The 27,890-nt window shown below is 33.9% G+C and overlaps 3 protein-coding genes and 1 pseudogene across 7 annotated transcripts; 2 read left to right on the top strand and 2 right to left on the bottom strand.

Annotated features, from left to right (window-relative positions):
• Nucleotides 1-400: 400 nt before the first annotated feature.
• Nucleotides 401-7,855, top strand: LOC131653625 (disease resistance protein RUN1-like). 5 transcript variants are annotated; one of them, XM_058923871.1, is made up of 6 exons: nucleotides 401-1,072; nucleotides 1,957-3,058; nucleotides 3,932-4,204; nucleotides 4,473-5,411; nucleotides 5,763-5,948; nucleotides 6,154-6,328. In XM_058923871.1, the coding sequence occupies exons 1-6, from the start codon at nucleotides 585-587 to the stop codon at nucleotides 6,187-6,189; spliced, it is 3,024 nt and encodes a 1,007-aa protein (XP_058779854.1). In that variant the 5' UTR covers nucleotides 401-584; the 3' UTR covers nucleotides 6,190-6,328. The 5 variants fall into 5 exon arrangements, with proteins under 5 accessions (XP_058779854.1, XP_058779856.1, XP_058779852.1 ...); XM_058923869.1 differs by adding an exon at nucleotides 7,242-7,855 and having other exon boundaries at nucleotides 402-1,072; nucleotides 5,763-6,468; XM_058923870.1 differs by adding an exon at nucleotides 7,275-7,855 and having other exon boundaries at nucleotides 402-1,072; nucleotides 5,763-6,468.
• Nucleotides 7,856-15,325: 7,470 nt separating this feature from the next.
• On the bottom strand, nucleotides 15,326-17,698 carry LOC131647960 (cyanidin 3-O-galactoside 2''-O-xylosyltransferase FGGT1-like). Its single transcript, XM_058917771.1, has one exon. The coding sequence runs from the start codon at nucleotides 17,577-17,579 to the stop codon at nucleotides 16,200-16,202; it is 1,380 nt and encodes a 459-aa protein (XP_058773754.1). The 5' UTR covers nucleotides 17,580-17,698; the 3' UTR covers nucleotides 15,326-16,199.
• Nucleotides 17,699-22,481: 4,783 nt separating this feature from the next.
• LOC131653627 (cyanidin 3-O-galactoside 2''-O-xylosyltransferase FGGT1-like) lies at nucleotides 22,482-23,894 on the top strand (annotated as a pseudogene).
• A 194-nt stretch (nucleotides 23,895-24,088) lies between these two features.
• LOC131653628 (cyanidin 3-O-galactoside 2''-O-xylosyltransferase FGGT1-like) lies at nucleotides 24,089-25,720 on the bottom strand. The gene has a single exon (XM_058923874.1). It carries the CDS (start codon nucleotides 25,587-25,589, stop codon nucleotides 24,210-24,212), a length of 1,380 nt encoding a protein of 459 aa, XP_058779857.1. The 5' UTR covers nucleotides 25,590-25,720; the 3' UTR covers nucleotides 24,089-24,209.
• Nucleotides 25,721-27,890: the final 2,170 nt, after the last annotated feature.

Raw genomic sequence — 27,890 nt, forward strand, 5'->3', positions numbered from 1 at the left:
ATATTTAATACTATTTTTCAATTGACTAAAAAATTACTTTATCCATTCCTTTTTAATTATCATTTTAGGAAAAAAAAACTCGCCATCAAAATAGTGAATTGTTAGAGTTATTTTTCCTACAATATTCTTATTTATTTTTATTTATTTATATATTTTCTTTTTTCAATAATAAATTAAAAAATGTCAGGTGGAATTATTGAAAAAAATAAAGATATAATTGAAAAATTATAATATTAAATTATAAAACAACACTTAAATAAAAATATATTTTTTTTTTAAACGACATTTAAAAAGTAACGGAGGAGGAGGGAGTAAGTATGTTCACGTTAAAATATATTTTCAAAATCTAAGATTATTTTTAAAATTTCACGATGCTCTAAAAGATTATTACATGGTGGTGGATCAAGAAATTTTCAAAAGGGTATTTTGGCTAAAGGTCTCTTTTTTTTATAGGTGCTGTCTTTTTCCATCGTAGCGGTCTTCCTAAGCAAATCACTAGTCAACTCGTCACTAGTTCCAATTTGGTTAGCTGGAAATTTTAAGCACCACCGCCTCACATCTGCTACTCATCTCTCGGAACCGCCATGGCTTCTACTAGCAACAACTCCTCCTCCCTCCGAGTCTGTAAATACGACGTGTTTCTCAGTTTTCGAGGCATTGACACTCGCAACACTTTCATCAACCATCTCTATCACCATCTTATCCGAAAAGGTATTTCCGTCTTCAAGGATGATCAAACTCTCCAGAAAGGAAAATCCATTTCACGGCAGCTTCTACAAGCAATTCGAGATTCAAGGGTTTCTATAGCTGTCTTCTCAAAGTATTATTCTAAGTCAACGTGGTGTTTGAATGAAATGGCTGTTATCGCGGAATGCCACACACAATTCAATCAAACTGTTATCCCTGTTTTCTACAATGTTGATCCATCTCATGTGAGAAAGCAGATTGGGCTTTTCGAAATTAGTTTTAACTCAAGTTCACAAACTAAGAAGTTAAAACCTGACCTAATTGATAGATGGAAGAAAGCTACGTCTGAATTGGCCAATTTAGTTGGATTTGATGTTAGAGACAAGTAAGTTAATAAATAAACACTCTTCTCTCAGCTTTTTGTAACTTCTTTATGAAAAATATGCTTTGTTTACTTTTAATGCAGTTATATTGTGATAAAAGATGATCCTCTTTTACTTTTATACCCTTTTATTAATATGCGTGAAATGGCCAAGTGACTCACTCATTTTGGAACAGAGAGAATAATTGTTATTGCAGGTTATCACGATCAAATGAGGCCGTATGCGGCCTTAGTTAAGGTCGCTTTTTGATATTGGTAACATTGAAAACCATTATAATGTTAACCAGTGCCCTTGGGGCACAAGAGCATTTTTTAAGTGATTAAAATAGTAAGTTTTTTTAAAAATGCGTGCATTGAAATCATGACTTTTATAAAAAATATTTTCTTTATTTAGTATGCTTAAAGAGTGCTCTGAAGGCACTCGTTAGCAAGACCCTTTTTTATTTGGTTCGGATACGATTTGATACACTTTAGCGTAGTCAGCTTCATTTTTCTTTTGGGAAAAAGCGTAGTCAGCTTCATTGTTTAAAGGGAAAAGCTAATTAGTGTCGTAGAGGTACTCTTTAAGTGTTTATTAAAGTGGTAAGTTTTTTTTGGAAATGCATGTATTCAATTTCAATGCATTGAAAATTAAAATAATTAACTTTTTTAAATAATCTTTTCTTTATTTAGTGTCCTTAAAGAGTGCTCTCGAGGCACTCGTTAGCACGACCTTTGTTTAAAACCCTTCTAGTCAATGAATCAGTCCTTCATAGCTGGTCATCATATCAACAATTATCATCCAACTTGGACTCTTTTTTCTGCAACAAGTTATACACAATCTATTAATTTGTCTTCTAGTAATTTAAAGTCATAATTTAGTTGTATTTTTGTTTTTCCTCTTTCAGGCCAGAGTTTTCAGAGATTGAAAAAATTGTTCAAGCAGTAATAAAATCATTGAATCATAAATTCTCAGGGTTTACCAATGATCTTGTTGGGATGCAACCTCGTGTAGAAGAATTAGAAAAGATTCTAAAATTGAACTCAAAGGATGATGATTTTCGAGTTCTGGGAATTTGGGGGATGGGTGGAGTAGGGAAGACAACTCATGCTGCTGCTTTGTACGATAGAATCTCTTATCAGTTTGATGCTCGTTGTTTTATTAGTAACACAAGCAAACTTTATATGGATGGTGGTATTGTTGCTGTACAAAAACAAATTCTTCGTCAAACTCTAGACGAAAGAAATCTAGACTCTTACGATACTTGTGACATTGCCGAGATTATGTTAAATAGGCTTCATAGTGGCATTAAGGTCCTTCTAGTTCTTGACAATGTTGATCAATTAGAGCAATTGCAGGAATTAGGTATAAATCCTAAATTACTTTGGAGTGGTAGTAGAATAATCATAACCACAAGAGATGAGCATATTCTAAGAGTATATGAGGCAGATACAATACACAAAGTTCCCATGTTGAACAGTAATGATGCATGTGAACTTTTTCGTAGAAGAGCCTTCAAAGGTGAAGACCAAAGCAGCAATTGTGTTGAGTTGATTCCAGAGATACTAAAATATGCTCAAAATCTTCCATTAGCAATTAAAGTAGTGGGCTCTTTCTTGTGTACCCGAGATGCTACTCAGTGGATAGATGCTTTGGATAGATTGAAGAACAATCCAGACAGTAGAATTATGGATGTGCTTCAGATGAGTGTTGATGGACTAGAACATGAGGAGAAGGAAATATTTCTGCACATTGCTTGTTTCTTTAAAGGGGAGAGGGAAGTTTATGTAAAGCGAATCTTAGATGCTTGTGGACTACACCCTCACATTGGGATTCAAAGAATCCTTGAGAAATCTCTAATTACCATTAAAAACCAGGAGATTCATATGCATGATATGTTACAAAAATTAGGGAAGAAAATCGTCCGGCACCGATTTCCCGAAGAGCCAGGATCGTGGAGTAGATTATGGCAATATCATGATTTCTATCAAGTATTGACAACAGAAACGGTAACAATTATGTTTCCAAAACTAGAGGGTGCGATTTTTACTTTGAGTGAATTTAACTTGGGCGGGGTTTTGTGGAGGAAATGATGATTTTAGGTTTCATTTGTGATTTCGCATTAGTTATTTGTTGGTTTATATCTTTGAATCATTGCAAATGCTGTTTTTGGTAATCATTTGTTTAGTTTTTTTATAGCTATCATTAGTTTAGTTTTGAGCCAATAGGTATTCTCTGCCTTGTTCCTCTGATTTGGTAGCATGACAGCATCTCTTACCATGACTTTCCTATCATTAAGTAACAATCTGTTGCTAACATTTGCTTTATGCCAAATATATATTTTGTTTATGAAGAGCTTTTTTTATAATTTTTATATATTATCATTTCGATAATATTTTGGTTATCACAACTTTACCAAATTTTCCTAGAACATCTTCATCGTATGACATATAGTACATTTCAATTAACATTCATACTGGGAACTTGTTTTTAATAAACAATTTCAAGAAAACCATATACTATGTTGTTCTTACACAATTAATTTGAACACAGTTTGATTCCATGATTTTCTTATTCCATTAAATGTTTTGACATTGTAATATAGGATATATTGGTAATTTTATGTTTCTAAAATGGTTTGTTCAAGTAATTTCATTTTTTTTTCTATGTTATGCTTGTGAATAAGAATTAGTTTGTTCCTAGAATAAGAGTTTGTTCTTAGAATAAGAGAAACAAATCGAAAATTGATTTGTTCTCATTAAATGTAATGATTTAGTGTAATTACCTGAATAGCCCTGAAACCTCTATATATAGAAAAAATAACAATGAGAAATGCATGAAGCCAAGAATTATTGACGATGCTTACTCTTTTCTTTCCTCAGGGAACAAACAATGTTAAAGCTATAGTTCTGGATCAAAAGGAAAGTTTCTCCAAATGCAGGGCTGAAGGATTTTCAAATATGAGGAACCTTGCACTTCTCATATTGTATCATAACAATTTTTCAGGAAATTTGGATTTTCTTTCCCACAACTTGCGATATCTTTTGTGGCATGGATACCCTTTTACTTCTTTGCCGTCAAATTTTGAGCCATATTATCTTATGGAATTGAATATGCCTGATAGTAGCATTCAACGACTGTGGGAAGGCCGCAAGGTACTCGAATTATTATTACATTTCTATTATTATTACATTTCAACACTAATATATTTATTAAATTATTTATTAAGTTGACTTCTTATTCTGCAAAGTAATCTCTACTAGAGATGCTCTTATGCACTTATTTAGCAACAGTTAAAATGCGAGTAAACTTGCTTGAGGATTTTTAAAATTTGCATTTCCTTGGAAAGCACACCACAACAAATTAATGAAATTCATCTTTTAGCGGGAAATCTTTATTGATAGGTGCTATTTCTCTTTACAGGATCTCCCTTTTTTGAAAAGTTTAGATTTGAGCAACTCCAAGTATCTTAGAGAGACTCCAAAATTTTTTTGGACCCCAAAACTGGAGCGCCTAGATTTTACCGGATGCACAAACTTATTACAGGTCCATCCATCAATTGGACATCTTACAGAACTTGTTTTCTTAAGTTTGCAAAACTGCAGCAGTTTGGTCGACCTCGATTTTGGTAGTGTATTGAATTTAAATTCTTTGAGAGTTCTACGTCTCTCTGGTTGCTCAAAACTTGAAAACACGCCAGATTTTACTGGGGCATCAAATCTTGAGTATCTTGATATGGACGGTTGTACAAGTTTATCCAAAGTTCATGAATCTATCGGGGCTCTTTCAAAGCTTAGATTCTTGAGTTTGAGGGATTGCATAATTCTTACGGGAATACCCAATAGAATTAATACCATGACTTCTCTTGTAACTCTAGATTTATGCGGCTGCTTGAAACTTGTGACTCTGCCCCTCAGACGGACTTTCAGTTCTTCTTATATGAAAGATACGACTCTGCCCCTCGGACGGGCTTTCAGTCCTTCTCATATGCAATCCTTAATTGTTCTTGATGTAAGCTTTTGCAATCTTCATGAAGTACCTAATGTTATTGGAGAGCTACGGTGTTTAGAAAGACTAAGTCTACAAGGAAACGACTTTAAGTTACTGCCCCATACTTTCAGTAAGCTTGGAAAGCTGGCATATCTGAACTTGGCTCATTGCCATGAGCTTCAAACTTTTCCACATATAAATACACTGAAAGATTCATCTCTAGGGGGAAGTTATTTTAAAATGACATCGGGATCGCGTGATCATAGGTCAGGATTATATGCTTTCGACTGCCCCAAAGTGAAGTTCTTCCTATCTAATCCCCAAGAGTATTTTACCAAGTATATTTATCAATGGTTAGAAAGACTTCTTAAGGTCAGTACTTTGCATAACATCCCTCTCTTTAAATTTGTAGGTTAGATAGTTTTTCTCTACCTTTGATATTTGTGTTTTTTTCTCTGATATATCTTTTGCAATCAAGGTCTACTCTGAAACATAGTTAAACTCGTTCCCTTGCTGCATTGACATAAGCTTAAATGTTTTTCTACTTCCCTAATCAAACATTGCTTCATCAGGGAGTCGGACTTTTAAAATGATTTCCTCTGTTAGGATTATGTATTTATAGTTTTTAGCCTACAGATAGTTATCCGGCAACAGCAAGCCACATAGCACTTTTTCATAGCAAAAACTTCCCAGATCTGACCTTTGGTTTTTCGCTGGTACTAGGAACCCCTTCACTTTCGGTGTGGCTTTGACATTATTGTTCCTTGGCCTGAAAATGTTAATCATCCACCCGCTCATCCTATTCCAATGTGGTTCCGTCACCAATTTGATGGGCATTCAATAGTAAGGATAGTACAGGCTAATCTGGGTGACAACTGGATTGGCTTTTCCTTTTGTGTAGCATTTGAGGTAAACAACCTTTCTGCAAATTCTGGTTCATCACATGGTTCCTTGTCCTTGGAACTGCCGCATCCTTTTTATCTTTCTTTTGAAAGTGAACAAACGGAAGAACGCTTCGATATGCTACTTAGTTTGGAATTGAATAAAATTGATGGATCTAAACATCTTTGGATAATTTATATCTCTCAAGAGCATTGCCACTTTGTGAAAACAGGAGCACATATCTCATTTAAAGCCTGCCCAGGTTTGATCATAAAGAAATGGGGATTGCGTGTTCTAGGCGAGAAGGGTACAGTAAAACTATCTTCTCATGGCTTTGAAGAATCTGAAGTGCATCATCTTATGTTTGATTATGTGGAAAAAAATATCAGCAGGCATGGACCTAAAATTCAGCTTCCCTACAATTGGTTGGTTTCTGAGGAAGAGGAAGTTGAGAATTCTCAAGCCAAGTTAAAAGAAATTAATCTTTCTAATCTAGGTCTTTAGATATGACAACCACAGCCAGAACACATCTTCCTTGAGCCTTGAGGTAACTATCTCACCTAACCAGCTACACATCATTAAGTAATAACTCATCTCAATTGTTAATTATTAATTAATCTTTATTTACAATAGTGATATGAACTACTAGTATTAAGTTTATCTAAGAATTTCTCTTTAACTAATATTTTTAGGCCTCTTCTATTATGGTTCAATTTTGCCACTCCTTTCATGAAGATGTTAAATTGGAATTCACGGTGCTACTTGGCTTAGCTTGGATCTCTAAGTTAACTCAAGGATCAGTGGTTATTGATTTTTTTTAAGGTCTTTGATTCAGACTTCTCTTAACTTCATTAGTCTGGGTCCATAATCTGGTGTTGGAGAAATTCAGAATGAGACCATGCGAAATGTTTCCTTCAAATTACATGATGGTGAAACAATTTGAGAGGCTGCTCAAGTTCTATAGTACAATAAGAGGTGTAGGGGGAACTGAGAGGGAATAATCAATTTCTGGAATTATGTTTTTTACTGTCACAGAAATGATGTCACTTTGATTCATTTATATTGATGCATATACATTCGAAGAGGGTGCTTTTTTGCCACTCTAAGCTTGTTGTCAAATGTTTCATGGCCTATTTCATTTGTAACTGGTTGTTGGTTTAGTTTTCTTTGTTTGTCAATAACCTTGTGTGCTTTTGGGTTTGTTTTTTGGATGCTGCTTCTTTGGTTTGTACATGTTTTTGTATTCTGTCACTCTGACCAAACTCGGTCACATCTTGTGCTTGTTTTAACTGTTTCATAATTAGCTCCCCTTTTTTATAGGTTTTTTTTCCTTATGGTTTGATATGATTAAAGGTGCTGCAAAAAGGCTTGACAAAGATAGAGAGCTTTTGACTTGGGGTGTTGAGAAGGAGTTTGTAAGGAAGAAGGTTGGTTGTATATGATTATGGTGCATGTGGTGTGGATCGCATGATGCAATTAAGAATAGGGAGGAGGTGAGAAGCCATGGTATTGGATGTTTCATGGAATTGGTTCGATGAAGATGCCGCTGAGAGGTAGAAAGAAAATCATTTGATGGTTTTATGGTGATTAATGGGTTCATAGCTAATGCATTATATAGCTCAAATATGTACAAGTTTTGATACTTGTATATATGATTTTGATGAGTTTGGTTGGGTTAAGATGAGTTAGGGCATTTGTAGAATTTTTTTTCCATGGAAGCTGAATGAAGCTTTTTTTTGGAGATGCATCTCCGAACTTGACTGTTTCAGGTGTTCGGAGATGCATCTCCGAACTCTTTCCTGTGTCATAATTTTATATGTTTTCTTTCCTGCATCTCAGCTCGTCGTGAGAGGGCTAGTCAGCACCAGTAGCTACAGTCGTCCCCCTGTTAATTATTTGTTTTTGGACTGCATTAAGTTTTTATTTATTTGTCATTATTATTTATTTATCATTATTGTTTCAGTTTTGTTTTAGTCAAATAATGGATGCTAAACTTTAGGAGCAAGTCTAGTCAGTTATTCCACGTTCCTAATGTGGTGGTGGTTAGTTTTACTTTTGTAAACACTATAAGTGTTCTCGCTGTTACGAATAAAATTCACAGTAAATTCCCATTTTCTCAATCTCTCTGCTATAATAAAACCAACACCCCCTTTGCCTCACGATAGGGAAACGCTGGTCTCTAGGAGTCGACTTCATGGGGGTTGAGATCACATAGTGGTGTGATCCATAATGAGGATGAGCCTGTTGCGTTCCAGGTTCCAGTTGTTGTAGTTGTCCCCCTTGCAGACGCGTTTCCTGAAGGGCGTCAAACACTTCCTTGCTCATATACTTTAATGAGCATGTGGTCCCCATGTTTGGGAAAGAGAGATATATTTTTAAACATTCTATATTATTTAATTTGTATCCAAATTAAACTCAACTAATCATGTTTTATTTTATTTTATTTTCAACAGGAGCGTGCAAGTCTGAAAAGTGTGAATCATGCAAGAAAGATTCATCACATTTATCAGCCTGATGATAAGTGGTTCTAAACTATATTTCAAAACTCTGGCCTTGCAGGTCTTTGCGCTTTCGGGTACACCAACATCATAAGTGGCATGTAGGTTGCTTTTATTGAGAGATGACATAGCGAAACATCATCTTTCCACCTGCCCATCAGTGAGATGACTATCATGTTGGATGATGTATCTTGCCTTTTACACCTTTCCATCAAAGGAAGGTTGCTTGATCATTCTAAGATCATCAGGGTCGATGCGATTGATATGATGGTGACTTTGTTGGGAGCGGATCTCAAAGGAGCATTTGATCAGTGTGGAACAATCAGGGGTGCACATGCCAAATTCTATTGGTTAGCAAAATTGTATCACAACAACCTGGAGTTAGCTGAAAACCCGGACGCCGATGATTTATTGGTTCTGTACCACCGGAAGTGTTCCCTGAGGTGCTACTTCATGTTCATGGTTGACACATTCATGTTTATGGACACAAGTGCAACCTACGTAGATGTTGCCTACCTCAAATGTTTCATTGACTTGAAGTCTATTTGTGAATTGAATTGGGGGGAAGCGTGCTTGATTTACCTGTACCACAACCTGAACGATGCTTGCAAATGGATTACAAGGCAAATGACGGGTTCATGCACCCTGCTTACGCTAATTTCCAAATCCCACTAAGTTACAAACTACTTCCTCCGTCCCAAAATATCCGTCATGTTTAGAAAAATTATTTGTCCCAAAATACTTGTCACTTTTAGTAACCAATGCAATTTTATTTTTAATCTTCCAATTGTACCCTCTAATAAATAATCTTGATTTATTATTTTCTCACTTAACATTAATACTAATTCGAAGACACCAATAATTGATAAGCATAATTTGGTAAAGTAACTATTCTCTCTCTTTCATTTATTACTGTTACTTAATCCGTGTCAAAATGTCAACTATGACACTTATTTTGAGATGGAGGGAGTAGTTTTTTTTACACTTGTTACGAAAACTTTTTTTCTCATTGTTTTTCAGGGATAAATCATGGCTCACTACCAGTGGATCCATGGGTTTGTAGGTGACATAGTCTATACTCATGACTAACCATATACTTCCAAGTTTGTCCCTAATAGAGAGAATGATCATATCTTGTTGTACCGTGTGTACATTGACCACACTCAGCATGGCGACATAAATGGAGGTCATACGGTGCTCACAAGGAGAGAGTTCCATTTGACCCCATTTTGATATACTCTGGATCCTTGGCCTGTGGGACCAACATCATGTGCAAGTATCTGCCCGAGCAGTGCATGAGACAGTTTTGGTATGTGCAGATTATTCTCAGGTCACTCTTCTAGGTTGTTTTTATTCGTACTGTCCGCAAACACCTAGATGATATTTTGGCGAACTGGGAGAATCATATGGTACCAGTGGAGTATCAGACTCATGAGGCCGTCTCTCAATGGAGTTTTGTTAAGGGGTACAAGACATGGTTCTATAAAGTGTCACACCGTTACACGACACAGGACGCTCTTGGGCACCCAGGTCTGCTCATGAGGAGCTCTTGAAGGATCAGAAGGCATTGAACGACCATTTCGTTGATTTGTTGCAGCGCTGTCAGACCATTATGCGGCTTATACTTCAGAGCATCAAGTCCAAAGTGTTTATGAGAGGTAAGGATGAAGCTGCCAGCCTAGCAGGGTTCATTCTTTTCGAGGCAAGGAGTGCAGTGAATTACCGTATGGAAATGAGGAACTAGGGCGTTAGGGTTAGGCATACAATGTAGAGTATGCATTTAATTTGTATTTTGTTTATTTTTAATCGACTTTAAGAATAATAGTTGTACAATTATATTCGGTTTTTATAATCTTCACGTTTCTATAATATTCCATTTTATTAAAGCTTTATGTGCTTATATAATATTCGTTTTTATTAATCGTTCAAACAAGTAACATCAATTTTAATCAAATTGAAAGTAGTTTCGAATGAAAACACCACAATCATAGAAAACTGATTCTGTCTAAATGTTACACAACTGACTTCAGAGAGGCATCTCCAAATTTACCATGGATTATTTAAGAGACGCATCTCTAAACTAAAATTTGTCAAAAAATAGTATTTGGTGCGTTCGGAGATGCACCTCTGAATTAACCTAGGGGTATTTTTGGAATTTTAAGGGTGCGCCCCATATAATAAGGGTGGGAAGAGAAATTACCTTTTTTGGTCACACTGCCCCATGTTAAGAGAATTTTTTTGGAAATTTGTTAATGAATCATATAGGGTGGAAAAATACCTTATGAAAAATCTGAAAAATGCCCTTTAGATTCCGGAAATGCATCTTTAAACGCACAATTAGTTATTTTAAGACACTTCGGAAATGTATTTCAGAAATATAGGCATTGTTCAAAAACGAATGAATTGTGTGTGTTTGAGGTGCATTCAAAAATACATTTCCGAAATTTGAGGGTATTATTGTATTTTTCGAGGTGTCCTAGTAATCATAGTATGCATTTCTATACATGCATGTGGTTTCTTTTAATATAAACAATTAGAGATGCGAGAGAAGTTTCGATGTGGTAACCAGGAATTCAAGGTTTGGCATTGTAAACAGAAGTTTCGACAATAGTTCAAATAAAAGACCAGCATTTGTAACCATGAGATGTGAGAGAAGTGGCACACATGTTCCCTCAATTCGGAAGTTGAAATGTGATGACACCGGAACGAGAAAATATGGTTGTCCGTTGAAATCGCGCATATATTGTAACATGCATAAGATGTGGAAATTAATTCGATTTCCGAAATACATAACCATGCCTTGCAAACAAAGCTAGCCAGTCATCCCATTGTATGTCGACTTAAGCCGGAGGAGGAGGAAGTCGTTTCAAACATGTCTTTAATCAGAGTGACGCCGAAAAATATACTTGCAGATTCGAAATGGAAACACTCAAAAAGTGTATAAAATATCAAGCAGGTACACAATGCGCGTCATCGAAATAACACAGTGGTAAGGGTCCAAGATCTGAAATGCAACAACTTTTGAAACTTATGGATGAAAACCACTATGTTTCTAGTTACACGGTTTGTGATGATAATGTCATTGTTCGTGACATATTCTGGACTCACCCGAAAGTATTTAGTTGTTCAACACATTTCCCATTGTCCTCATTATCGATTCAACATATAAGAGCAACAAATATAGGCTTCCACTTCTTGAAATTGTTGGTGTTACTTCTACTGAGAAGACTTTTTCAATGGGATTTGCATTTTTGGAATCCAAAAAAGAGGTCAATGTTACATGGGCCTTGGAAATATGTAAGACTTTGTTGAAGGATCAGTAAAACATGTCAAAAGTGATTGTCGTCGATCGAGATAATGCACTGATGAATTCGGTTGCAAAGGTGTTTCCTACATATCATACGCATTACTTTGTCAATATCACATTGCAAAAAATGTGAGGAGTCGATTAAAACCTGCGGTAGGAACCAAATAAATCAAGGGTGGAGACGGAAAAATGGTCAAACCAGGTGTGGTGGTGGAAAAGATAATGGATGCATGAACGAGTATATTAAATTCATCCGCATAAGACTTGTATGTTGCCTCTGTAATGAATTTTATGAGCGTGTGTTCCAAATACCAAGATTTCCTAAAATACGTTGGGAGTACTATTCTTGACCAAGTGAAGGAGAATATTGTTTGTGCTTGAACCAATCAGGTTAGACACCTCGACAATATAACAACCAACGAAGACGAGTATGCACATTTCACATTGAAGAAATGATTGGGTGATAGTAAGGGTGATTTTTGTAGAAAGTGGGACACCGTGAACCAAAGGACACCATGAAATTTCACATCAAAGAGCAGTTGAGGAAGATTGCATATCCAGAAATCAGAAATTTGAAAGCTCCTTTTAGATCGGTTAAAACCAAAGATGCCCCTAAAAAGGTAAAACCGACTCAAATGACAATTCAATAAAGCGGTTGCCATCATACTTTGAACATATTGATTCACATTTCCCAAATTCTTCAACTCTGAAATCTAAACAAAGTTTGGACAAGGGTACTTGAATTAGCAAACCACCTCGTTTACCATTGATGCCGAAGATTCAATTCATTGAAGAAATTCCGTTTTTTATGCACAAACACATTAAAAGGATTATGAATGTTAAGGATGATGGTAATTACGGTTTTTGGGTTGTATCCTTGTTGCTCGGTAAAGGACAGGAGAATCACCAATTTGTTCGCATTTCCCTTTTGAAAGAGTTGACGATGCATAGAGAATTCTACACAAAGTTAGACGGGACAAAAACATTTTTATTCAATTCAAGATGCACTTATTCCTAGTGCTAGCGGTCCCAGACCATTTTCAAAATGGATACGGTTCCCTGATACGGGTCATCTTATAGTAAGTACATATGACAGGGTGTGTATCGATCTGACAAGATATGGGTTCTTGGAGACATTTTTTCCACTTCGGAGTGGTCCACCTAAAGACCCTTCCTGATGCATCAAATGCATAGGGTGGCTTTCAAAATCGCTACATTTTGTTGAGGTTTATTTGAAACATGGGTGTCCAATAATAGCTACATCCTTGGAGCAGAAGACACATTCTACAAATGAGGCGGAAAATTTGCCGGATCAATTTTTGGAGAGTATGGAAGAATTCACCAAATTGAGCGAGCTTGAAAGAGAATCAAATCAGGAAAAGTTGAAGGCGGAACTAATTTTATATTTATGCGGTATTGGATCTTTTGATGCAGTTTAGATTGTAATTGATACACTTTTTTTTCAATGTATTATCGTCAACGATGTAATCTTGATATGATTTAATACATAAGTAATATATAACATCATCAATGATGGTGTAATTCTTAATTAAAATTTCTGATTTGCTTATGGTTTACATTGTATGTGCTAGTATACTAAGATTCTGGTTTGATTCTGGTGCATGTATGTTTCGGATATACATATCTTAATGAACCTCATGTAATTAAAAAAATCAATCAGGGACATTTTTTGGATATACATCTCCGAAGTTACCCATTTTGTAAAAAAAGTTGTGATTTTTTCGGAGATACATATCCGAAAAGTAACTTGATGATATCATAAGATTTCTAAGGTCCAAAGTGATCCAATACTTGTATAAATAGTGTGTCACTCAACCCATTTTTCTACAGAACACACAAAAACCTGAATTCAAATCTCCACCTTGCATTTGTGTATATCAATCGCGAGAAGCCGCCACTTCTATTTAGGGTCGCCGAGAAAACATCCTTCTCAGATTTGATATCCAAACTGAATACACTGCTGCGCGTTCTAGAAAATCTTAGAGTTGTCAAGCTCGAGTATCGATCACCCTTGTTCTACAGCGAAGGCAAGGTCCATTTCACCAACTTTGAACTGAAGCCAGATGGAGATTTAAAGGTTATGTGGAGTGTTTTTCTCCGTTATGAACCAAAGAGTCCGACTGAAGTGGATGCGAAAATTCAAATATCTGTCGAGGATATAATAATTATGTTGCAGCGTCCCGATGATAACATTATGTAATGTTGAATTTATTTTAATGACTTTCTATGTATTGCATGTTTTAATTTAATGTCGTGTTGATGTTCGATTTCTTTTTTAATTTGGTTCTGTCATGTATCTATATTTTAAGTTTTATGGTATCAGGTAGATCTGTTAAAATGGGCTCGGCCCATCGGGCCGGCCCATAATTCCAACAATTTAGCGCGGGCCGAACCGTAAAATACCTTAAAAAAACACGACCCTGTCTTTTTGGGCCAGCCCACTGGGCTTATGTTTTTTATCGGCCGGGTCGGGCCAAGCGGGCTTCGGGCTGACCCATTAAAAAGATTTTGGTAAATTTTGGGAGAAAAAGATTGAGATAAGATATGATTTCATAAAAATGTTTTCAAGTGATAAAGAAAAGTTAAAGAGGGTGAAGATATATTTTCAAGATGATGTGATCAAGGAAATGATTGTGAGATGGAGACAAAATTTGTTAAGAATTGATGATAATATTAAGTTACTTTGTACTTTTACATGGATGATTTTGTGGTATTCATATATATATTTATGGATAAATATTTTAAACATCACTTATATACGTTTATGATGACTCTACTTATTTTGTGTTGTATTTATCCATTACATCATTTTTATAAAATTAAAACTATAACATTGAAATACGGGCCGGACTGGCCCATCGGGCCGCATGAGCCTTTGAAAAAATGGGTCGGGCTCAATTTATGTGGCCCATTAATCAATCGGGCCAAGTCGGGCCAGCCCATTTAAACACATTGGCCCATCGGGCCGAAGCGGGCTGGGCCGGACCGATCCATTTGACAACTCTAGTAGCAGGTGATGTTCGGAAATATATCTCCGAACACTTTTAAAAGAATTCATAATTGCATCTCCGAATTTAATTTAGTGAAAAATGAATATTGATGCGTCCAAAGATACATCTACGAAAGCATGAAACATTTTTGACATTTTGCAAGAGAACTTAGAAAAAGTATAAGGGTGCACAGATAAATTCACCGGTATTTTTCTCCTTCAGGTTTGGGATCTACCCTTCGATGATAAATATTCTTTAGGGTATTTTTTAGCTCATGATAAATGAAAAGCTTTGAAAGCAAAAGATTTATGGGTCATGCTGGTAACACAACTCCTATCTCTAAAGCCGAACTTGTCAAATACGCTAAAATCATATCTTGGATCATCTTTTAGGTTGATCTCAACATTATTCTGAACCTTCAATCTTACAAAAATGTAGGAATGTAAACTTTGAAGAAAATCTACCATAGAACAATACAACTCAAAGATTTCAGCTTGAGCACGTCATAACTAATTCTAAACATGATAATCTCTCTATCTGATTTTTACAATTTCAACGTTTGATTACTTGGTGAGTAGAATCATCTACTCTTTATGGAATTGGGTTCATGGTAATTTGTTTCAGGACCAAAGGAAGTATGATTTTTTTTAGAGGTATTTACTGGTGGAGATAAAACTAAAAGCCAAAAAGAAAACGACAATGTAGGGTAAGAACAGAAAAGATACATTTAAGTGATGACATGAAAAAGATTATGGTAAGTAAGTGTCAGATGATGTTGATGCGGCATTTAGATAGTGATCATATCATTAATACAAAGATTATGGGTTGGGAATTGAAGGTCGGAATTGAAGTGAAGACGAGTGAAGATGATGGGTTGTTCACAAAGGAAAATATTTGTGAAGCTGTGAAAATTGTGATGGATGATGAGAATGAGATTGGCAGAGAAGTTAGGACTAATCATGCCAAAGCAAGGAACCTCTTAATCTTATTAATACATGATTTGGAGTCATCATGTGTTGATAGTTTCTGTGAGAAGCTTCAAGAATTAGTCAGGAGATTTCCTAACTAGTTGAAACTGTGTCCAACTCTAATATATTATTGTATGCTTGAATGATTTCAATAAAAAACATGCATATTCTTATCAATACGATTGGATTCTCATGAAAAGTTATGTGTATGGCTCTCTGTAGACACCTATGAAAAAAGGTGTGTCCGTGTCTGAAACCGACACTGACACTTGTCTTTACGTCTATTCATTTTTCTAAATTATTAGAGGTGTCCGGTGTGCATGCTTCATAATATGTGTTGCTAGATAGGCAAAAATATAACTGTTGAGATTTTAAAATGCAATGGAGATAAATTTATAGATACCTCACAAGGAGTTTCATGAACAATTGATAGGGCATTCTTACTTATAATCAAACTGAATTAGAAAGATTTATTATCACTGTAACTGAAAATGCTAGACCAAATCATAAAGTTTTTGACAGAAACTATCAACACATGAAGATTCTAAATTGTTGCCAAGGAGGAAGTTTCTCATTTTGTCATGATTCTCTCTCACTTCTCTTCCAACCTCATTCTTATCATCCATCACAGTCTTCACAGCTTCACACACACTTTCTTTTGTAAACAATCCATCTTCATCACCTTTCTCAACTTCCACACCAACATTCAACTTTCTACTCATTACTCTTGCATTTACGATATGATCACCATCTACACGCGGCAAGAACACCAACTGACAGGTATTAACAAGTCCCTCAGTAATAGAAGCAGCTCCACAGTGTGTTATGAAACATCCAACAGAAGGATGTTCCAAAATCAACTGTTGTTGAATCCAACTTCCATAAACAATCCCTTTTCCTTTAACTCTCTCACTGAACCCTTCAGGTAAAGCTTCTTCAATAGTCTCAAATCCATTAGGTGGCTTAAGGGCTGCAAGAAACGGAAAACCTGCTAACTCAAGGCCAAGCAACAGCTCTTGAAACTGATTATGCTGTAATTGACTTTCACTTCCATATGCACAAAAAACCACAGAACCATGTTTGAATTCCTTAAGCCATGCAACCCATTTTTCGTCTAAAGTAGTATTTGGTGGCTCAGGTAATAGAGGACCTGAAAGCAAAACGGGTTTTTCATAAATAGTTTGAAGATAATCAGCATATATCCCATCAATTTCTTGGCAACCTTTGAAAGCAAGTGCATCTGACAATTTTGCACCTATTCCCATACGATCGTATAATAAAACACCACTGCCAAACTCTAGTTTTCTTACTAAGTTTAGGAATCGAAGTTCGTGTGAATGCAACTTGATGCATGTATCAGGGAACTCAGAAGGTTGTTTCGCCAGATCAATTTCAGTTAAATCTCTTCCTTGACTTTGTCTTTCTAAATTTTCAACGTAAGCTACTATTAGTGGACCCAATATCATGTATTGGAGACTTTTAATGCCAAGGTTTCTAGTTATGTTTGGTAGCCAATATTGCCAATCAAAGAAAACAATTTGTGGCTTTACCTCCTTCAAAAGAAGTTCAATTTGTTCCTGAGTTTGGTCCATGGCTGTAGCAATAAGAGGGGCTAAAGAAAAGGGTACATCTGAAGTTGTTTCAGCGTTATGAGGAAGGCCATCAACATGTGGAACTTTGATAGGGAAAAAGGTAATAAGATTTGGATGAAGGTTGAGATGTTGTAACCTGTTGAGTGTGTTTTTAGGTATGAAGAATGAGATTTTGTGTCCTCTTTTGGCAAGTTTGTTGGAGAGGTGAAGATATGGAGTCAAGTGTCCCATTGCAAACCATGGAAACATTGCTATGTGCAAAGGAGGAGAAGGAGCATCCATGATTGATTCTGAATGAAATGAACTACAGAGAAGTGACTAAGTTTTGATGTGTTATGAAGATTTTATGGATAATGCATTTTGTCTATATGAGAAAGAAATAACTTCTAATAATGTGAGGCATGGTAGGTTCCACCACTCAACTGTTGGCAAGAAAATTTGATCAAACATTTGTGACTTTTGAGACCACGAGATAGCAACATGTAGCCAACCAAGAGATGCTGGGGACCGAGAGTTAAATAAGTGGGCGTAAAGAAGATTTTTGATGGAGACTATAACTATTGAAATAGTAGGCCAAAATGATACTTATAATTGAGATATTGTGACATCAGTTAGAGTACATAAAATTTGACAATATCTCAATGCACCCCATAGATCTCGTACATATCGCACGATATTTCATTTTTGTCTCCTGTTTCCGTAGATGCACTTCCAGAAACACCTTATTTTTTTGAAAAATTTAGTTTTATTTACGGAAGCGTTAAAACATAGTGAAATTTGAGATTTTCCCAATTAATTAGGAAAAATTCGAATGTTCCGTAGATATAAAACTACTTTTTTTTGAAAAAATAGTGCTTCCCAAAGGACATCTACAGAAGCACGAGGACATTTTAGTCAATTCAATATTGCATATGAGACTAATAGGATGTGATGAAAAATTGTCTAAAATTTAACTTTCATCAACAAGTTCAAGCCTTTAAAAACATCTAACAAATAAAAATATTCTATCTTATTGAAAGTAAGAAACATATTTGAAATTAGAGTAGTGCTTTTATTACAAAATATATTGTAGAAAAAAAATGCAAAAATGTCCTTTTGATCATACTCATAGCTTTAATACCTATCCACTAAGCTACTTCAATTTTTTATTAAACAATTGCACTGCATATTTATATATTACATAACCATATTATTTATTGTAATATTTATAATATTTACAATACTTTACGGATGCAAGTATGCAACTATATATATATATATATATATATATATATATATATATATATATATATATATATATATATATATATATATATATATATATTACATAAACATATTATTTATTGCGTTGAGTTAATTTGACAAGAAATTTTAAAAATATTTAAATACATTATTAAAGTGTGATTAGATATTTCAACTATTAATATTTGAAATATTAATAGTTGATAAATTAAATAGTCTATATATTAAATAGTTGAAATAATTTAAAAATTAATTATTTAATAAACTAAATAATTAAATATTAATAGTTTAAATATTTAAATAACTAATTATTTAATAAACTAAATAGTTAAAAGAAACTAAACTATTTAATTTATTAAATATATCAACTATTTAATATTTCTAACATAATTAAATATATTACATAAAAATATTTCAATTACACATTAATTATACTTATACTATTTAGTGATATCAAAAAATTAAAATATTTAATAAATTATTTAATAAATAACTGAAATATTTATTAAAATGATTATTTAATGAATTAGATTATTATAATTTTAATATTTGAAATATTAAATAGTAAAAATATTAATAATTAAAATATTAAGGTTTAAAATATTAAATAGTTAATAAATTAATTAATCATTAATAATTAAAATATAAATAATTTGTTAAATATTAATAGTTTAAATATTAAATAAATTAATTAATCATTAATAATTAAAATATAAATAATTTGTTAAACATTAATAGTTTAAATATTAAATAAATTATTAAATATTTTAAAATATTAAAAATTTGAAATATTTAACTAACAAAAAAGTTTAAATATTAATAGTAGAAATATTAAATAGTTCAAATATTAAATTTTATTAATAATTTCATAATATTAATAAAATTAAAATATAATATAAAATAATAATTATGAAATTAAATTATTGAAATAAAATATAATATAAAATATTAAGTAATTTATTAAATACTAAACATATATGTAATATATATATATATATATATATATATATATATATATATATATATATATATATATATATATATATATATATATATATAAAAATTGTTGCAACACTATGAGAAGGAAAGTTTGGCCTAGTGGACAGTGAGTATTAGACCATTTACAATGGGGGTGTTGAAAAAATTATTCAATAGTTGAATGTCTACAATGGTTTGTTGAATGAGGTGTTTAATGTGATGTGGATTAATTGGTGTTGAAAAGATTCAACATGTTGAATGAGAAAAAAGTGGGGTCACATGCAACAGTTTACACAATTTTATTGGTTGTTGTGATTATTTAGATTTTATTTTCTTTTAATCATTTAAAATTAATTATTTCATAGTAAATAAATTTTTTATTTATTTTTATTTTTATCAAAATTCATTATTTTTTTTCCTCTATAAATAGAGACTTGGTTCATTTGATTTGGACTCATAAAAAAAAATTCACTTTTTTCTCTCAATTTTTTTTCTATTTAGCCTTAAAAAAATCATTGTTTGTATAGAGAATTAGAAAAAAATTAAGAATAGAAAATTAGAAAAAATAAATAAATTATTAAATTTTAAAAAAAAAGTTTAAATATTAATTATTTTAATTTAATTTTAATTGATAATAGATATTAATATATAATCATAAAAACAAAACTTTAAAAGAAAATAAGAATATGATGTGGGGTAGGGTGTTGAATTTTATTAAACAAAACCATTGTAGTGAAAAAAAATTGAATAGGTGTTGAATTATTAGGTGGAAGAGAGAGAAGATGATGTGGAAGATAAAAAGTGAAAAAGTAGGGTGTTGAATAATGTAACCATTGTACATAGTCTTATGTTATTGAAAGGGACATTTTTCAATACTTGTTGAAGACAAAATTTTTAAACTTTTTGCATTTTAACATTTAAGATCAAAAAGTGTCTCTCTTTTTTTACAAAAATCACGGAGGTAGTGGTTGAAAACAAAGGTAGTGTTTTAAAGAATGATTTAACTTTTACTTTTTTTCTATTGAAATTATGGTGGTGGTCGTAAATAATGCAGTAATTTTATTCACGGAATTTCTTAATGCACTCTATGCATTATTATTATGACACCTTGTAAAAATACTATAATTTTTGAGATCTCAGAATTACTTCTCTAGACACAGAAAACGCATACAATCAATGCTGATTTTAAGCTAGGCGCTAGATTTGTGTCTTGTTTATTTCGGGCATACATCTTCTAATAGAGTACGAAGATGTATTTCTGATACTTCCTCAAGAATTTTGAAAACCAATAATTTTATGCAAGGATAAAACAGTAAAAACATCCTTAATGTGAGTGTGTCAGGTATAACTTGGAGGGTGGCAAGTTAAAAGGAAAAACTTATTTTAGTAGTGTTTATATATTCTAAGTGGGAAAAGTGGGTTGGATCCCAAGGGATACCCAATTTGTGGTTGGATGATAACACATTACCATGAAACTTTACACACGCGTCCGCCGTCTCAGACGTCTGTCCGGCCGGTTTAGCTCGATTCGATCTAGTTTTGGGCTTGGGCTTTTATCCAATATTTTTTGATATTGAAATGAATTTTTTTAATATTATTATTTAATATTAATTAATTTTGTTAATTATCGTGTGTGGTGTAGTTAATTAATTATTTGTATGTTAATTAATTAAATATAAATTAATAAATAATGATGTAAACATTAACATAATCCTAAATGTTGACCACGTTTTGCATTGTCTATCAATTCACCGCTCTTCCTTGCTGATCAAGCTCCATAACGACTAGTTTTGGATCGACGCACTCCACTTTTCTCACAATTCTTTCTCCATTCGGCCCAGACCCTCAACTATAAATAGTGATCTTTCCATCACTTACAATTCACTCTAGAATTATGTATTTGAAATTATATCTCTCTCTACTCTACTTCTTAAACTTTCTTTTCTATTTTCGAGTGGCTAGTCTACACCCTCACGATTAATGTTTTTTTACCAGAAATTGTGAGTAATTTTAACACCATCATTGACTAGTCTTTGTACCATTTGAGGGTGTACTCTAGAACGATTATCTACCTTGCAAGTAGTAATCATACAACTGAGTTGTTTTATGTTGGAGGCGGCGCGGTAGTTCATCAACTTTGTATAATTTTGAACAATGTCGAAAAACATTTTAAAAAGAGAAATCTAATTCGCAACACGACCCGATAACTTCTTATGTGGCTACTTTTCAAAACTGTGAAACAACACGTGGATGAACGTGAAAGGAGAAAAGAAAGGAAAAACAAGATGGAGACCACGATTTTTTAAACACACCTATTTTATTTATTTATTTAAATGAATTCATTTGTTTTTTTATTTGAAATATATTTTCCGTCTTATAATAAGTGATTCATTTGTAATAAAATAGGGTCTCAAAACGAACAATTTATTTCAATTTTCAATACACTTTTTTAATTCTATCCTTTAATTAATAAAAAAAATTCATCATTCTCAATATATGATAAAAAAAAAACTAAAGTAAAAACATTATTCTCTCATACTTTTTATACACTTTTCTAATATTTATGAAATAGTGAGCTGAGTCACTTACAGTGGGAGGAGTGAGTATTAAGAAAAGGGTCATGCTAACGAGTGCCCCAGGGGCACTCTTTAAGCATTCTAAATAAAGAAAATATTTTTTCAAAAGTTCACCATTTCAATTTTCGATGCATTAATTACGAATATTTCCAAGAAAAACTTACTTTTTAAAGCTATTAAAGAGTGCCCCAGGGGCACTTGTTAGCATTTCCCTTAAGAAAATAGTCATACATATAGTGTCGCATAGGTATCGAAAAAGAGACGTCACATCCGTGCTCTTATATTAGAGTGCAGCCATGAAAATAGTTCATGAGGATAATATAAGACGTGAAAAACATGCATTAAGAAAAAAGAAAAATTGCAAGCCATGGATTCAGACAAAGTAACCATGGATGTTCCTCCTCCTCCTTTTGCACATATCAATGTTTCCATGGTTTGCTTTGGGATACTTACCTCCATATATTCACCTCTCTAACAAATTAGCCAAAAGGGGACACAGAATCTCATTCTTCATCCCCAAGAACACACAAACCAAATTGGAACAATTCAACAATTATCCAAACCTCATCATTTTTTTCCCTCTCAATGTTCCTCATGTTAAAGGTCTTCCCTTTGGTGCTGAAACCACTTCAGATGTTTCTCTGTCTTTAGCTCCCCTCATCATGACAGCCATGGATCAAACCTAATCCCAAATTGAACTTCTCCTCACTCAACTAAACCCTAAAATCGTGTTCTTTGATTTCTCCTTTTGGCTACCAGAATTTGCTCAAACTTTAGGAATCAAGTCTTTTCAATACTTCATTTTTAGTCCAGCAACAGTTTCATATGTTGCATCTCCACCTAGGATGTGTAAAGGTACAAACTTAACTGAATTTGATTTTATGAAACCCCCAAAAGGTTAACCTATCTCATCCTTTAATCTTTATTCTCATGAAGCAAAGCACGTTGATTTAAAGAGAAAATTGGAATTCGGAAGTGGGGTTCTTTTCTATGACAGATTGTATAATGGTTTGAACTTAACTGATGCAATTGGGTTTAAAGGGTGTAGAGAAATTGAAGGGCTTATGTTGATTACATTGAAGAACAGTTTGGTAAGCCTGTTCTTCTTTCAGGACCTGTTTTACTGGAACCACCAAAAACTGTTTTGTACGAAAAATGGGTTATTGGCTTGGAGGATTTAAGGATGGTTCAGTAGTTTATTATGAACTTGGAAGTGAATCGAAATTAACACAAGAACAGTTTCATGAATTGTTATTAGGACTTGAGTTAGCAGGTTATCCATTTTTGGCAATTCTTAAACCTCCTGTTGGTTTTGAGACAGTCGAGGATGCTTTGCCAGAAGGGTTTATAAATAAGGTTAAGGAAAAAGGGATTGTTCATAGTGGTTGGATACAACAGCAACTGATTTTGGAACATTCTTCTGTTGGTTGTTTTGTAACACACTGCGGGGCTGGTTCGTTGACAGAGGGGATGGTGAATAATTGTCAGATGGTGCTGATGCCACAATTAGATAGTGATCATATCATTAATACAAAGATTATGGGTAGGGAATTGAAGGTTGGAGTTGAAGTGAAGAAGGGTGAAGATGATGGGTTGTTCACAAAGGAAAATATTTGTGTAGCTGTGAAAATTGCGATGGATGATGAGAATGCAATTGGTAGAGAAGTTAGGACTAATCATGCCAAAGTGAGGAGCCTCTTATTAAGCCATGACCTGGAATCATCTTGTGTTGATAGTTTCTGTGAGAAGCTTCAAGAACTAGTTAGGTGATTTCCTAACTAGTGGAAACTGTATCCTACTCTAATATATTGTTGTATTCACATGCATATTCTTATCAATCTGATTGGATTCACATGAAAAGTCATGTATATTGCTCTCTGTAAACACCTATGAAAATTGGTGACATTAATTAGGCAAGCATTACTCTTATTCTAAAGAATAAAGCTTCACAACAGTTATAGTCATTTACTACCTATTGCATTATGTAATGTCAATTATAAAGCTATCCCTAAAATTATAGCGCATAGATTACGTTATATGTTATGTCTTATGTGATAGGGCTTTCTTATAACCAAACTGAATTAGAAAGATTTATTATCACTGTAACTGAAAAATGCTAGACCAAATCATAAAGTTTTTGACAGAAACTATCAACACATGAAGATTCTAAATTCTTGCCAAGGAGGAAGTTTCTCATTTTGTCATGATTTTCTCTCACTTCTCTTCCAATCTCATTCTCATCATCCATCACAGTCTTCACAGCTTCACACACACTTTCTTTTGTAAACAATCCATCTTCATCACCTTTCTCAACTTCCACGCCAACCTTAAACTTTGCACTCATCACTCTTGCATTCATGATATGATCAGAGCCGACAAGTGGCAACAAAACCAACTGGCACGTGTTAACGAGCCCCTCGGTTATAGAAGCAGCTCCACAGTGTGTTATGAAACATCCAACAGAAGGGTGTTCTAAAATCAGTTGTTGCTGAATCCAACTTCCATAAACAATCCCTTTTCCTTTAACTCTTTCGCGGAACCCTTCAGGTAAAGCTTCCTCAATAGACTCAAATCCATTAGGTGGCTTAAGTGCGGCAAGAAATGGAAAACCTGTTGACTCCAGACCAAGCAACAACTCTTGAAACTGATTCTGTTCTAATGGACCTTCACTTCCGTAAGCACAGAAAACCACAGAACCGTGTTTGAATCCCTTAAGCCATGCAACCCATTTTTCATCTAAACTAGTATTTGGTGGCTCAGGTAAGAGAGGACCTGAAAGCAGAACAGGTTTTCCAAAAACAGTCTCAATGTAATCAGCATAGGATCCATCAATTTCATTGCAACCTTTGAAACCAATTGCATCTGCCAAGGTCGTACCTATGTGCAAACGATCAAAGAAAAAGACGCCACTTCCAAATACAATTTTTCTCGTTGAAGCTAGGTATCGAAGTTCGTGTGATTGAAACCTGATGCATGAATCAGGGAATCCGGACGGTGGTTTCGTAAAATCAACTTCAGTCAACTCTCTTCCTTGACTTTGTTTTTGTAAACTTCCAAGATAAGCTGTTGATATTGGAGTCAATATAATGTATTGGAGAGTTTTGATGCCAAGTTTTTGAGTCAAGTTTGGGAGCCAATATTGGAAATCAAAGAAAACTATTTGTGGGTTTACTTTCTTTAGAAGAAGTTCAATTTGTTTCTCAGTTTGGTCCATGGCTGTAGCAATAAGAGGGACTAAAGAAAAGGGTACATCTGAAGATGTTTCAGCACCATGCGGAAGGCCATCAACATGAGGAACATTGAGAGGAAAAAAGGTGATGAGGTTTGGGTTAAGGTTGAGATGTTGTAATTTGAATTTTGTATTTTTGGGAATGAAGAAAGAGATTTTGTGTCCTCTTTTGGCTAGTTTGTTGGAGAGGTGAAGATATGGAGTTAAGTGTCCCATAGCAAACCATGGAAACATTGCTATGTGCAAAGGAAGAGAAGGTGAATCCATGGTTAATTTGATAATGAATGGATTGAACCAGAGACACAACTATACAAATACTAACATATTATAAACTGTTTTAGCAATTTGATGCATAATGTTCCATCACAAAATTTGATATATAATGAAAATTTTGTTAGTTGTGTCCTTGATCGGTGGATTTGAATATTATTGTAATAGTTTTTATTTTGTTGAATAAGAGACATATGAGTCTGTCATACTAATCAAATTTTTTACTCAAACAAATCCCTCACCCTAAGATTTTCAAGTTATTTTATGTCTATTGATACCATTTTAATATTCCACAAGTTTGATCATCATATATTTAATTGTTTCTTTTTAGTTTATAATTTTAAGATGTAATATTATGTCCATTGGTACCATTTTAATACTCCATTACACGAGTTTGGTCATCATATATTTACTTGTTTCTTTTTAGTCTATAATTTTAAGATGCTATAATTTTGTCCTATATGTTATTTTTAATAAGCTAAACTTATATTGATGCATTATGAACATTTTGTGAATATGCATATCCATATGAAAAAGACAAATAATTCTACAAAACATGGGACAGGGTAGATGTTATACTAATTAATTAATTAATTATGGATTGACATAATTAATTATTAATAAATTTGTTCCCACAAGAATACTCATTAAAAACTCTTCTTATACAGGTCTGAAAGAGAAATAATGGGTAACTTCTCTGTCAGACTAACGTGTAACTTCTCTTTTAGAAGTTGAGTCTGACTTCATCGTATCTTGAACCTCACTTTTATGCTTCCTTATGGCCACCTGACGGAGACAAAGACAATAATTGTCATTACTCATCAACATGAATATTCATGGTCATTAATCTGATTCATAAATGATATTTACTACACTCTGAAAACAGTTTTGAGTATGTTGATATCTTGCAATAATGACCGATAAATACTTGTTTATTGAAATCTCGCCTAAGGAAGCTTTAAACTCGTCAAGTGTCTATAAATGGACTATGTTATTCTTGGCCATGGCCATAATTCGACCATGATATTTTTGGAATATACACAGCCTCACAAGCATGAGGCTTAGTGGGACGAGATGCTTAAGGAGAAAGTCATATGGGAAATTTGATTATTCTACACGAACGAAAACTCTAAATCCTACCATCGTAAATTCTCGGGATGAACTCAACCCTCCAAGCATGAGACCCAACGAGGCGAGATGCTCTAGTATTCTTTTATGGAGCTTTTAAAACACCAGTTGCAGTAGGAAGACCCCCTGACCCAGGGGAAAACATATGTCCTTTTTTGCTTTATAGTGCCACAAGAAGCAACAGAGGTAGAGGAAAAGGTCAATTCTCACTCAATGTTCCTCTAGTAAGGCACCATCACCAGCACGCATGAGAAAAGGCCAGGAGAAAGTCATATGTGAAATTCGACCATTACACAGGAACCGAAACTTCAAATCTGACCATTGTAAATTCTCAGGATGTACACATCTCCTAAGCATAAAGCCCAATGGGATGAGACGCTCAAGGAGAAAGTCATATGTGGCGTGGATCATGTATGACTCCATTAATGTTTAAATCCTTTTTTTTTTCGGGCTACTGTCTGCCTATAAAATCTTAGTCTTTTGCGTATAAGAAATGACTTAATGCTAAATGATTTTTTTATTGGGACTTAAAGTACACTTCTTGTCATCATTACACTTATCTGTTAGGTTTTCTAGCTTCTAATTATGATGTATATCTAATGTGCTTTTAAATAGTGATTATCCATTTCAAACCATTCATTACCTCTTTCCAAAACTTATGAAATTAGTTCCATCTCCCTCCACACTTCTGTTTACGAGTTTTGCGTGTCTAGTTTCACGAAAAAAATCCTCTCAACTCTTCAAGGCTCCCCTCTCTCTCTCTCTTCCTACTTCAGGTGTTTTTTTTTCATTTTTATTCTTTGTTTAACACTTCGAATGGTCATGATTCATCAGCGTCATGATTGGGGGAGGGTAATTTCCCCTAAAGCTATTTTGGAGAGAGATGGAATGTGGCAACAGTGCGGGGAAACGTCTAAACCTGATATGGAAAAAGTGAATTAGGATTTTGTGGAGAAAGATGTATGGCGTCTTTGATAACATTGAAGTTGCATTGCATGTCTCTGACACCTTAAGGGTTATTGTTTTGATTGTTTGTCTTTTAATCTTTTGGTGTTTTTATTTATTTTTGGTATTGAGTCACCTCATCAATTGTGCATATATGGGTTGTTTTTTAAATTTGTGTTTAAGCATGCATAAATCAGAGTGTATGCTCTAAGTTTAATCAATATG

This window comes from Vicia villosa, linkage group LG2 (genome assembly GCF_029867415.1).
Source record: "Vicia villosa cultivar HV-30 ecotype Madison, WI linkage group LG2, Vvil1.0, whole genome shotgun sequence".
In the NCBI taxonomy this organism is placed as follows: Eukaryota; Viridiplantae; Streptophyta; class Magnoliopsida; order Fabales; family Fabaceae; genus Vicia; species Vicia villosa.